Below are 13003 nucleotides of genomic sequence, written 5' to 3'. Positions count from 1 at the left end.
GGTTAAGTAAATTCTATCTGTGATCCTCACGCTTGGAATCTCACCAAAGAACTCCATGGCCCAGCAGGAAAGAATGTTTTGAACAGGCTGCTGAATTGTTTCTCCAGGATAAGATTTCTGTGAATAAGTGCCAGGTGTGGAAATGTAATGTTTCATCTATGGCCACAGTAAGCATGGATGAAATAACAAACGTCCCTCGAGGTTTAAAAGGGTGGCCTGTCTGTGCCTCGAGGCAAGGGCTCCACTAGCTTTCTCACTGCAGAGTGTGAGTTACCTGTTATCATCCATATTAGTTTTTATCGCCGACCGTAACTAATTACCACCAATTTAGCAGCTTAAAACAACGCCCATTTATCAGCTCAGGGTTCTGCAATCTGAAGGCTAACTTGGTTTCACTGGGCTGAAATCAAGGTGTTGGGAGGCCTGCATTCCTGCCTGGAAGCTCTGGGAAAAATGTAGGTTCCTCTTTCTATCTTGAGGTCCTTAATTATACCTGCAAAGACCTTTTTACTGTGTAACAAAACATACTCGCAGGTGGACATGTTGCGGGGAGACAGAGAGAGAGACAGTGTGTGTGTGTGTATTATTTTGCCTACCCCATCCCATCATCCCCCACCATGGAACATAAATCAGGAATACTGGCTCCCAGTCCACTGGCTCTGGGTGTACCATGACTGCACGCTGAAGCCCCTCTCTGTAAAATGCCCCTCCTACTGAATTCTCCATTCCTAAAGCACACCTGCCTCTTTCTCCCAGGGGAGCCAAAGCCTCTGCTTCAGCCCAATGTGATGGAGATCATGTACGATCACCTCAGCACTGGGCACCCCCCTTGGAATGGGAACTGGGCCTCTTCCGTTTTCTGGTATAGCAACAATCAAATACGATCAGGTCCTTTATTGGTATTGATCTTTTATTACTAGTTCACTCAATAGACATTTACTGAGGGTCTACGGGGTCTTGAGCATCATGCTTGGGGTGAGGCCTACAAAAAAGGTGAAGCTATAGGGAAGCTCACAGTCCAGCAGGGAACAGACATATAGATCAACACACCAACACAGAAACACACAGAAATTTCATCAAATAAATCTGCCCGTAAGAGTGGGGCGACTTCCCAGAGGAGGGCCACTGGAGGTAAGACTTCAAGGATGGAGAGTTTAGTGAGTAGAAAAAGTGGGAGGGGCACTCAAGGCTGAGGCAGAGAAGCATGGTATGCCACCTGGAGAAACACAGTGGGGCCTGAGACAGGACAGGGATGGAGGGGTGGTGGGGGCTCCACGGGACATTACAGCCTGCAAAGGTCAGCTCTATGCTATGCCCATGAGCCTGAGTTTCACAGTTTGGAGTAATGCCTAGCAGACAGTGGGAGGGTGGATTTGAGGGGCAAGACTGGATGGCAGGAAAGCCAGTTGGGCAGTGTGATGAGTAGTTCAGGTTCAAGACCTGAATGAAGGCAGGAGCAGCTCAGGTGGGAGAAGTAGGAGCCATTTGGAGCACACAAGGAATGAAGGAGACAGAACAACTGGACTTGGTGCCTAGCCACAGGGATGCAGAAAAGAGAGCTGTCAAAGACGAGCCGCAGAATGTCAGCTTCAAGGGCCAGGGAGCGTTTATAAACTGGGGTTCTCTAAAACTGGGAACCAAGGACAATGAGTGAGTTTGTGGCAGGAGACAAAGTTCAGGATTAGGTGTGTCAGGTTTTGGGGGGGGGGGGGTTAGGGTTTTTTTTTGTTTTTTTATCAGCAGTAATGGCCTTAGACTATATAGGGAGGTCCCTTCCTGGACTAAGAATCTCAAGGGAAGCAGGAGATCTCAAGTTACTTCCAAGCACAAGTCAGGGAGCTGACGTTCAGTAGGAAGTCCCTGGGAACCACCCACAGTTATGTCAGAGACCTGGTCTCTTTCAAGGACCCAGTCTCTTGCTGGCTCCAATCATGCTCACATGACCCCAGACTCAGGGTGAACTTGGGAGGGTTCACCCTTCAGCTCTGGGGCCATATATGGCCGACACTCATCAGTCCTTTATTCAAAATATTTCATTCTTCATCCTACAAACCCTTATCAAGAGTCACTCGGTACCAGACACTGTGTCAGGAGCCTGAGGCTGTAAAGACAGATGAATAAGGTACTCGACACAGAGTTTCGGAATGCCTACCTAGTGCCAAGCCTGGAGAGGTAGAGCCCTGGGCTGACCTGGTACTTCAAGGGAAGTTTCCCTGGATCTCACTCAGAGAAGAAACCACACAGCTCCTGCCTGTCCATCTCTCACTGAAGGATTATGGAAAATAGGAGGAAAGAATATAGTATTGGTTAAGACCCATCCAAAAGAAACCAGAGAAGGCATTTACTCCCAGCCCAATATGGGAGGGGTCACATGACAGTCAGTAAAACATAATCACACACACACACACACACAGCAACCATCTGAGCTCAGAACTGTCATTGTGGACTGGCCCCAGGGACTGTACACAGGAGAAGGACCACACAGAATCGCTGTTAGAAGGTGAGTGTTTCTGCCATGTTCTCAGGTGACATTCCCCAGGCTCCTCTGTTCTCACAGTAGCTTATCAAGTGAGACTTGATCTAGATCTTTGGAACACAAGCCAATCTTGTGGTCATACATTCTGGAAGTCCACCATACAGATATCTGATATTTTATTCAAATGTGCTTCTTTTTTTTAAGATTTTATTTATTTATTCATGAGGGACACAAAGAGAGAGGTAGAGACACAGGCAGAGGGAGAAGCAGGCTCCCTGCAGGAAGCCCAATGTGGGACTTGATCCCAGGACCCAGGGATCACGCCCTGAGCCGAAGGCAGACAGACGTTCAACTGCTGAACTACCAAGGCATCCCTCAAATGTGCTTTTGAGCCTAAAACACACTCTCTTCTTTCATTCTCTCCTTTGAGAACTTACTTTTAAAGATTTTATTTATTTGAGAGAGAGTGATCAAGGGAGGGCAGGGGGAGGGGCAGAGGGAGAAGCAGACTCCCCTGCTGAGCAGGGAGCCTGACCTGGGATTTGATCCCAGGACCCCAGAATCATGGCCTGAGCCCAAGGCAGGCGCTTAACAGACTGAGCCACCCAGGTGCCCCCCTTGAGAACTTTTCATCCCCTAATTTATTTTGTATTTCACAGACCTCCTTAGCCCGAGCTGGTATATTTCCCTGTGTTAGAGGCTGGGGACAACCCGGTAAAAGATGAATGAAGACATGAGGGGCCCATCTGGTGCTGAGGAAGGCAGACACAAGGCACAAACGGATGGAAGCTGAGAGCAACATGCTCAGTGTGGGCTAATGATAAGTCTCAACCTCACAACTACATGTTATTGCAGTACTTCAGAATATGCTGCATGGATATACATGATTCATAAATCAAAGGCTTCCCAGGTCCAGGGCATATCAGAAGGGTTTTCACCAGGGAGGCTGTATTTGGGAGAGACCTCAAAAGGTGGGCAGATATGTAAGTGGCAAGTTCCTAGACTCCTCAAGACACCGTCTCTTACTCCCTGGAGGTGGTTTTGGTGTTCGTTTGGTTTTTTTTAGACTTTTGTATTTTGAAATAGAATTTAAATAGAGAAAACTGCACAATACAAAAATGTACAGCTTAGTAAATTATCAAAAACTGCTACCTAGGCCAATAAGCCAACTGATGGTGGACCTCAGAATCTCTCCTTGCACACCCTCCCAATTAATCACCCTGCATCCAAGTACAATATTTATCTGGACTTTTATGATAATCATCACTTGCTTGCTTGCTTGCTTTCTCTCTCTCTCTCTCTCTCTCTCTCTCTTTTTCAGAGAGAGAGCATGAGGGGGGTGTGGTGGGCAGAGGGATAGGGAGAAAGAATTTTAAGCAGGCTCCACGCTAGGGCTTGATCATGACCCCAAGATCATGACCTGAGCTGAAATCAAGAGTAGGATATTCAACCTACTGAGCCACTCACTCAGGCACCTCTATCTCCTTATTTCTTTACAGATTTGCAATCCAAGTAGCATACTTGATACCTGTTTCACTTTGGTTGTTTTGTGAACCTGATATAAATGGAAGCATACAGGGTGCCTGGGTGGCTCAGTTGGTTAGGCATCTGACTTTGGTTCAGGTCATGATTCCAGGGTCCTGGGATGGAGCCCCGTGTTGGGCTCTCTGCTCAGTGGGAACTCTGCTTCTTGCCCTCTCTCTCTGCTCCTCCCTTCCTCACTCGTGTTCACTCTTTCTCAAATAAATAAATAAAATCTTAAATAAATAACTAAATGGAAGTATACAGAAGGTGTCTTTTGGGTCTGTCTTTTTTTTTCATTCACCATCAGGTGTGTAGGATTCATCCATGTTGTCGAATGTGACCATGGTTTATTTATTCTCCTTGTTGTGCAAGTATCCCCATGAGAGACATCACAATGCAGTTATCGATCTACTGTTGATGGACCTGGATTGTCTCCAGTTTGGAGTTATGACAAAAGGTGATGATGAGCATCCCTCCAACATGTTTTGTGCCTTGCTGTTGGGTATAGAGCTGACAGTGGAAGTACGGGCCTATTGAGTCTATACATCTTCAATTTTTGGATAACACTGGACTGTTGTCCAATGTGGTTGCACCAATGCACAGCCCCAGCATGAGCATTTCCACTGCTTCACATCCTTGCTGATGCTTGGTACAGTCAGGTTTTCTTTTTTCTTTTCCATTTTTTAAAATTAAATCTCCCACGACCTCAAGATCATGATCTGAGCCGAATCAAGAGTCGATGCTCAACCAACTGAGCCACATGGGCACCACTTTTGTTTTCATTTTAATTTTTATTTCTTTTTTAAAGATTTTATTTATTTATTTTAGAGACAGAAAAAGAGAGAATGCAGGCCAGGGGAGGGGCAGAGAGAAGGACAAGCACACTCCGCACTGAGCACAGAGCCTGACACGGGCTCAGGACCCTGAGATCATGACCTGAGCTGAAATCAAGGGTAGGGCATTTAACTGACTGAACCATGCTGGCGCCCCTTTTCATTTTTAATTTCAGCCATGCTGATAGGCATTGAATGGTATCTCATTATGATTTTAATTTGCATTTCCTTGATTACTAATGAAGGTGCACATTTCCATAGGTTTATTTTCTTTTACGAAGTTCCTCCTGCTTATTTTTCTATTAGGTGGTCTCTTTTTTCTTTTACTTTTTTTTTTTTACATATTCTGGATACAGGCCGTTTGATAGTTATGTGTGGTGCAAAAATATTCTGGGGGGAATTTCAGAAGTCCAAGTAAGTCAATTGGAAAAGACTTGGAAAAAAAAAAATCTCCATGACTTTTCTAAGTTACCAGCGCCAGAGCAGCCTTCAGCTTTAAAGAGAGATACTCAAAGGAAAGTAGAGTTTGAGGTAAGAGCCACCAGGTTCAAGCCTCTGCTCGGCCACTTCCTGAGTGCTCTTGGGCAAGTGGCTTATGCTCTCTGAGCCTCACTGAGAGGCTCAGAGAGCCTCTCATCCTTGAGAACAGACCACTATTTATCACATGGTTGTTCTGTGGCCAAAAAAGAGGTTATGTGCAAATGTGCTTTATAAACTGCAAATCTGTTAAAATCAGAAGCAATCGGCCATACTGGCTTCCTGAATAGCCTGGTCCAGCTTCCTGAGCTGTCTCATTTGCCCTAACAGAGGCAGCAGTAGTAACCTTTCAGATCTGAAAAAGAAGCCCATCCTCCCTTCCACTGTCTGAGCCAGGGGACACCTTCAATCCCCGTCCCTCTCCCCGCACAGTGTTGGACTGCAGGGCCTGTGAGCCAGGAACAGGGCTCCTCCCTGCCTGCCCAGGCAGGAAAACAGGAAGCAGCCCCCACCCTGCCAGGAGGTGGGGCTGACAAGCTCCCTTTCCTAGGTGGGCATCTCTCCAGGCCATCAACCCTCTGGATGCAGGAGCACTGGCCACTGGCCTGCCGCACCCCGTCCAGGGCTTCTCTACACTTTGTCCCGAGGTGGCAGACAAGTGGGCCAGTGGACAGGGAGTGTTAAACAGTCCTCTTTGGTGTCTTGCAGACATGCCAGACAGAGAACCCTTTCAGTGCCCAAGTGGGGCTGGGATTCTGCTCTCCTGAGCTACGTGGGCATTCCTCATGCCGTGTGAAAATACGGTACCACCCATTCATGTGTGCCCCATTCTACATATGGGTGGGAGGCATGTGGAAGTTTTTCAAGAGAGCAGTTGAGAACTCAGATGAAATGTGTGTCTTTATTCCACAGTGTGAAACCCCGCTTCGGGAATTTTATTAGCTTAAATGTTTGAGAGCTGGAAATCTTGTCCGGCCTCCCCATCTTGAAATGAGAAATCCAGTAGCAGAGCCAGATTTGCTCACTCCCCAGGGAGTGCTCTCATATTACTCTGCGCTCATCCTCACATCCCTTACACCCTGCTGCAAACTTCAGCAGCAGCACACAGACCACTGCCATCAGCCACATCCAGGTGCCTGGGACACCAGGCCAGCGTTTCTCTCTTCTAGCTCAGAAAGGCCCACCTGATGCATAAAGAAGCAGAGAGAAGCCCTGGAAGGTCCACGTCCATGTTTTGGGAATGTTTATAAAGTGTTCTGAAATTCACGGAAATTCAAATTATTGACCACAAGCCCTGATTCTATCTCTAGAGGCTCTGCAGGCTCCTTCCTAAATGGGGATCCTGGGCACACAGGCCTGGCACACAGTGTAGACACTTAGTAAGAGTTAATCACAGGAGAAATCACAGGAGACAGAGGGAGAATCTCCAAAATGTGCAAAGGGAAAGTACTCTGCAAGCAGAGGCCTGTCTACAGCACTCAGGCTCCGTCTAGATCCTCTGACTGTTTCACATTCATACATTTGGCAAAAAGGTCCAGTACCTGCCTCCTGCAAGGGTTCACTCCACACTGAGAGCCAGACCCTGCCCCCAAGAGCTTACAGTCTGGAAGAGAAGCCACGGCTCGACATGGATGAATGGGACAGACATACAGTAGCTACGGGCCCATGCTTGCTGGAATATCTGATCTGGTTGAGAGCAGCCTGTAGGAGCTGTCTAGTGGAGGGATGCAGTGTAAGTTATGGCCTGGAAAAGAGAGGGACCAGGGACTTTCAGATGCCACAGTCATGCAGGGTATCTTGGGAGCCAGCAAAGGTTCTTGAAAAGAGGGAGTTAAAGAAGCAGTGTTGAGCTTTAGAGATGATCCCTCTGGCCCCAGGGAGGATGGGATTTCAGCAACACAGCCAGGAGGTTTGTGAGGACAGGAATGGTACAAAGCAAAGGAGCAATGGACAAGAGAAGCCTCACAGAACACAAAGTGGCTGTGAGGACAGAGGAAAGGGAGGACTCAGGACAGATTCCAAGGAGATGATGCGGACTGATGGGGACCAGACGCTGGTATTCAGAGGCTGGGAAGGCCCGAAGTAGAGTCTGGGGCATGTATGGTTTATTCAAGGGCAAACATCCAATAGGAAGTGGTCACATAGGCAGGGAAGTAAAGAGACAGACGTGGGCAAGTGACATCATAGACATAAAAACAGCAACTGTCAGATGAGGTGAGCATACAAGAAGTGGACAGAAGGTAAAAGAGAAGTAGGGTGAGGTTAGCACATCAGGGACCCAATTGTTAGGGAAAAGGAGAAGGAGCTGAGGGGGCCAGGCAATGATACAGGGATGGCAAGCATGCACAGCCAGGCTCTGGGGCTAGTTTTCCTGAGCCTGGGTCCAGCTCAGACACCTACTTCAGAACCTAGAGCTGGTTATTAACACGTCTAAGCCTTGATTTCCTGATCTGTAAAACTGGGATCATAATTCATAAATTCGTTCCAAGAACTGGGAGGTGTGTCTCATAAAGGCCTTTACCATGTGCACATAGTAAATGCAGTGAATGTCAGCTGTTCTCACCTTTATCAATGGGAAGAAACCAGAGGAGTAAGTAGAAAACCACAAGCTCAAAGAAAGCTTGCAGCATCCTTTCTACCTTTCCAGTACCAACGAAGGGAGCAAGCAGGGGACAGGAGGGAGGACAGCACCTTTCATGCTAGAAGCCATTCCTGAGCAGCCAGGGTTGAGAAGCACTGATCTCTCTGGTCCAACCCCACAATTTCTCAGCAGGTGAATCAAAGGCTGATCTAAAGATCATGAGCGAAATGGTAGAAATGCCCCCTGACTTAAACACAGAGAAGAGGATGTGGGCTTGGTCATTGGATTTCAGAGCTCTGGCCTGTCTGCTTACTCGCTGTGTGATCTTGGGCAAGTAACTTCGCCTCTCTGAGCCTAAGCTATTAAATAGGATAATAGCCATAAATCAGCCAGTATGTTTCTAGGGCTCACCAGGCCCTCAATAAATATTTGTTTCTGTCTTTTCTTCTCTAGAATCGAAGTATTCCTGGTTCTTCCCAGCTCAAGGTTGCTTAGGATCCTGTGGTGGGCTCTACCCAAACAGGTTTGGACAAAAACTTCCATGTTTCCAGCCCCATCTCTCCTCTGATCTTAGTAATCACCCACAAGAGAACAAATTTCAACATGCACAAGACTACCCAGGGCTCTGGCTGATATGAAAGCTCTCATTCCGTACGTCCTGCATTGCTAGCAGCTCCCATGATGCCAGGGCTATAGGTCCTTGGCCCTCTGTGTAGAAGGGCCCCACAGTAGCAGGTCCACCTCCTTGCTGATTCATGAGCTCCTGCAGGCTGGTCTCTTTATCTTACTCATCTCTGTGTCCCCTCCACGCTATGTGCTCACTAAATAGATGGTAAAAAAAAATAAACAAACCATGGAGAAAACCATTTTCTGGCTAAGTAAATATGGTCAGGGTATTTTTGTGCCTATATGTGTCAGCTGTCCTGGTTCGTTCCAGAATTGCCCTCCTGGCCAACATGAGGACAGTGTGGTGGAAGGGGCTTGGAATCTGGAGTCCTGGATCTGATTGCTTTTCTATCATCAATGGGTGGCCCAGGGCAAGTTACCACACTCTCATCCACAAAATAAGAGTGGTAATGCCCAACCACAGTGTAGCCCCAAAGATAGCTAAAACATGCTGTGTAAACTGTAAAGTGCTCCAGGCAAGGTATCTTTCTTACAGCAGCTTGTTTGAGGGCAAGAACCACTTTTCATTCCCCTAGAGCCTGAAGGTTGTTTGTGATGGGCTGGCAGCAAGGGTCAGGTTAGAGATAGGTGCTGCAGCAGGTGGGTCTGAGGTCCCCACTCTGGCATGAACACAGACCCTGACCAGAAGGAAGGCAGAGAAATCACAGTCCTCTGATAGGCATTGGGCAGGGCTCCTGACTGGAGAGTATAGGACAGAGTGCTGGACCAGGAGGGAACTTGGGACTATTAGGAAAAACCATCAAGTTTCCCTGGCTTGGGGATCCCTGGGTGGCTCAGTAGTTTAGCACCTGCCTTTGGCCCAGGGCATGATCCTGGAGTCCTGGGATCAAGTCCCACATCAGGCTCCCTACATGGAGCCTGCTTCTCCCTCTGCCTGTGTCTCTGCCTCTCTGTGTGTCTCTCATTAATAAATAAATAAGATATTTATTTAAAAAAAAAAGTTTCCCTGGCTGCCCTGAGCTGAGTTACCCATCCATGCAAGGGCTTCCCTGCTGGAACTAGCCAGTCATTTTGTACCCCACCTACAGCCAGATCACCACTAACACAGGCCTCAGGAATCTGAGGACACAGGGGAGAGAGAGCAAGACACAATCTTGCCCCCATGAAGCTCCTAGTTTACTGAGGACAAAACAGTGACTGTACAAGGTAGCATGTGTGGGGGCAGAGGAGTGGGAGGAGTGCGGCTGAGAGGTGCCAGTGACCAATTCTGCTCCTGCCTCCACGTGGGCTACTGCACCTCATCTGCACTCACCTCTGGACATCTCCTTTGCCATTCCCCACTTCTGGAATGCTCCCTCCTTCTCTCCACCCAGCAAGCACTATCTCATGCTGGATGGTCGTCAGGTCCCGGTAAGGGCTCCCAATCCCTCCCAACACCCTCAAACAGACCTTTCCACATGCGGTCTCGGCTGTGATCACATTACCTAGGAACATTTCTGTCCCCCTGCTGAAGAGTTCGTCACAGCCTGCATTATTACTTATATTTATGCTTCCTTAGGTCTCCCCAGATTACAGCAAGAATCACTGAAACCATGCTCTGAAGCTTACAAAACGCCTTCATGCCTATGATTTCATTTAACCCCCACACTAAACCTGCAAGGTATGTATCATCCTTATTTTACAAGAAGGAAGCCTTAGAAAGGCTTGCCTGAGGTCACACAGCCTATCCAAGTGCCTGGCTATAAAATTCAAACCTCTTCCAGCTCCAATGCCAGCATTCCGCCGCCAGGACTCAGAGGCAATGCAAGACAGTTGGGTAAAGGGTGGGACGGCTTCCAGATGTATGACCTTGGGCAGGTGACTTAACCTCTCTGTGCTTCAATTTCCTCATGGAAAACGGGGCTGATACCCACCTCATGAGTCCTTGTGGAGATTAAAGAAAGTAATACAATAAAGTACTTAGAACAGAGCCAAATACGATAATTAGCTACAATTATCACTACACCTTGGCTGATTCTCATGGTCTCTTAAGTCATTAAATTTTTTTTCTAGCTCATTTTTTATATCTCATAATACGCTAGATACATTTGAAGTCATCAAACAAAACGAGCTTTTGCAGATTGACCAGTGCCAAGTTTTAGGACTGTTCTCTTTTCTCCACTCTCCTACCCCCCTTACAGTTTCAATAATAGAAAAATTCTCTTTTCCTGCTCCAGCCTACCTCCTCCTCACTCCCACCCCACCGCCAAACAAGCCACTCGATCAGACGCAGCCAATCACAAGTGTTCCACACGTAAAATACCGGCAAACACTGCCTCAGAGTCTCCTTGTTGGACTGTCCCTGGATGGCAAGGGGACATGCCAGTCCTGGGTGGAAGCTTTCACAAACCTAATTTCTATTGCTATAATGGGTCAAAGTTTTATGCATATTCCTCTAGTGCTCTAGTTTTTACTTATTTGAGACTCCAGATGGACTGGGTTATCAACATCTATTTCTTTTCTTTTTCCATTAAAAAGAAAAAAGAAGAATACTATTCACACTAGTGAGAGCAAGAAGCCTCAGAACTAGGCAGCTACTTGCGGCAATTATCACCCACCGTGGACCAGCAGACGGAAAGCTTCTTTCTTTCCAGGGGTCCAGTCCACAAAGGCAGAGAAAAGAAGTCTCAAACCCAGCAGGTCCCCAGGAGGCAGAAGTGAACTGCTGTCTTTCCTATCTCTTCCATCCCTTCCTGGGGTAGGATGACCCTGGGACGGGACACTCCCTACTTTACATCACCCAGACACACCTAGAACGGGCCAGAGGCATCTGGAAAGAGGATGAAGTTGCCAGGGTGAAAAGCTGTATTCATTGCAAGATTCCTGCACAGAATACTATCAGGTCCTCCCAATCTTTTCTACCTAAAACCCCAAAGCCTTTCCTTCACATTGTACCCTGTTTCATGGCGAGAGGGAGGGAGCAGAACACAGCAGGGGAACCAGCCTCTGGCAGTGGAGACCCAGCTGGATCTTCAAAGGTTCCACCCTCAGCGCAAGAGCAAAGAACAAATCTGCCCATACAACTTTGGCACTGGGATTAAAAGAAGTGCTGTGCCCTTTGAAATGGATTTTGCATACAAACGAGCTGATGAACACCAGAAACATGTCAGCTTTATTCAGTCAAATCAATACAGCAGGCATTCAAACTCTGAGGTAAAAATGGATTGTGGCTTTTTGTTGATGACACTGGGGAATTTTGGCCTCCAGCCCTGGTCAGGCTGGACAAATAGGGCAGGCTGCCTATTAGCTGTCAGGCACATCTTGGGGGATGAAACCCAAACCCCAAACCAGGGCTCTGGGCACCACTGGGCAGCTCATCCTTACCAGCAGCGGGCTGTCGGACCAAAGGCCTGACCCTGGCCCCTGGCCCCTGGCCGGGCCCCCTCCTCCAGCCCTCATTTTTCAAGCTCGGCCACACGTCGCATTTCCTACATTCCTTCCCGCCGCCCAGACCCCTTCAGCCCGGCCTTCGGAGGCCAACAGCTGGGGGTGGTGTGAGCCAAGCCAGAGGCACCAGGAAGGGGATGCTAGGGGTGGGGGGAATGTCAATGCAACCCAGAAGCGGTCGAGAGGGGAGGAAAGGAGCCCCCGCTTCCGCTTCACATCCCGGTCCGGCGCTCCGCTCCCAGCCACCACACTTGTGTCTCCGAGCGGCCCCCCAATGCGCTTCCCCTGCCTAGGGGCACCCCTCCCACCCCTCCCACCGCTCTTCCGTTCCTTCCGCTCACCGCCCCTGTGACCCCTGCCCTGCCCCACCGCACGGACCGTGCCGGCTCCTCGGGGCCGCCCTGCCCTTCTCCCCAGGCCAGCTGGGATGCCCCCGGGTCCCCGACCTCCCCAGGATCGCCTCGACCTGCGCACCAGATGCTCCCTCCCGGGGCCCCCCTTCCCCGTCCAGCCCTGGGCCTGGACACCTCTACTCCCTCCAAAGCCCCTCCCGGACACTGCGTCTCTCGGGATGCCCCAGCCACGCATGCCCCGGGGTCCCCCGGTCCTCACCTGAGTCCGCTCGAAGCTCTCCCGCTCTGCCGCCTCGATCCCCGCGCCCACCCCGCGCCGGCTCAGCACCTTGGGCAGGGGGTTGGGCACCTGCTTCATGGAGCTGGCCATCCGGTCCATGTCGCCGCGCGGAGCCGAGTCCGGGGCCCTCGGCCGCCCCGGGATCCCCACGGCGCCGTCCGCCCCGCCCTACCCGCTGGGATCCGGCGCTAACGGGACGGCTGCGGCCTCCCATTGGCTGGGGGCGCTGCTACTCTCCCGAGGCTCCGCCCCACTCCGAGGCTTCCCCGCCCGCCCCCGCCCCCTCCGAAGCTCCCGGGCGCGCCCCGCCCCGCCGGGCTCTCGGGACCGCGAGCCGCGCCCTGACCGGCCCGGACGCCTGTCAGTCACCGGGCCCCACCGCCCCCGGCGGGGGCGGGGCGGAGGGCGGGGCCGGGGCTGCCCTGA

At 49.9% G+C, this 13003-nt stretch overlaps 1 protein-coding gene across 1 annotated transcript in view; it reads right to left on the bottom strand.

Moving 5' to 3' along the window:
- The window catches only part of HIP1 (huntingtin interacting protein 1), a 158404-nt gene extending 145698 nt beyond the window's left edge, over positions 1-12706 (bottom strand). The window contains exon 1 of the mRNA XM_055340514.1: positions 12557-12706. Coding sequence (XP_055196489.1) covers positions 12557-12676 — 120 coding nt within the window. The 5' untranslated portion in view covers positions 12677-12706. The remainder of the gene's footprint in view (positions 1-12556) is intronic.
- Positions 12707-13003: the final 297 nt, after the last annotated feature.

This window comes from Nyctereutes procyonoides, unplaced genomic scaffold (assembly GCF_905146905.1).
Source record: "Nyctereutes procyonoides isolate TBG_1078 unplaced genomic scaffold, NYPRO_anot_genome, whole genome shotgun sequence".
NCBI classification, from domain to species: domain Eukaryota; kingdom Metazoa; phylum Chordata; class Mammalia; order Carnivora; family Canidae; genus Nyctereutes; species Nyctereutes procyonoides.
Note: the sequence above shows the minus strand (reverse complement) of the source record. Positions and strands in the feature narration are given on the sequence as shown.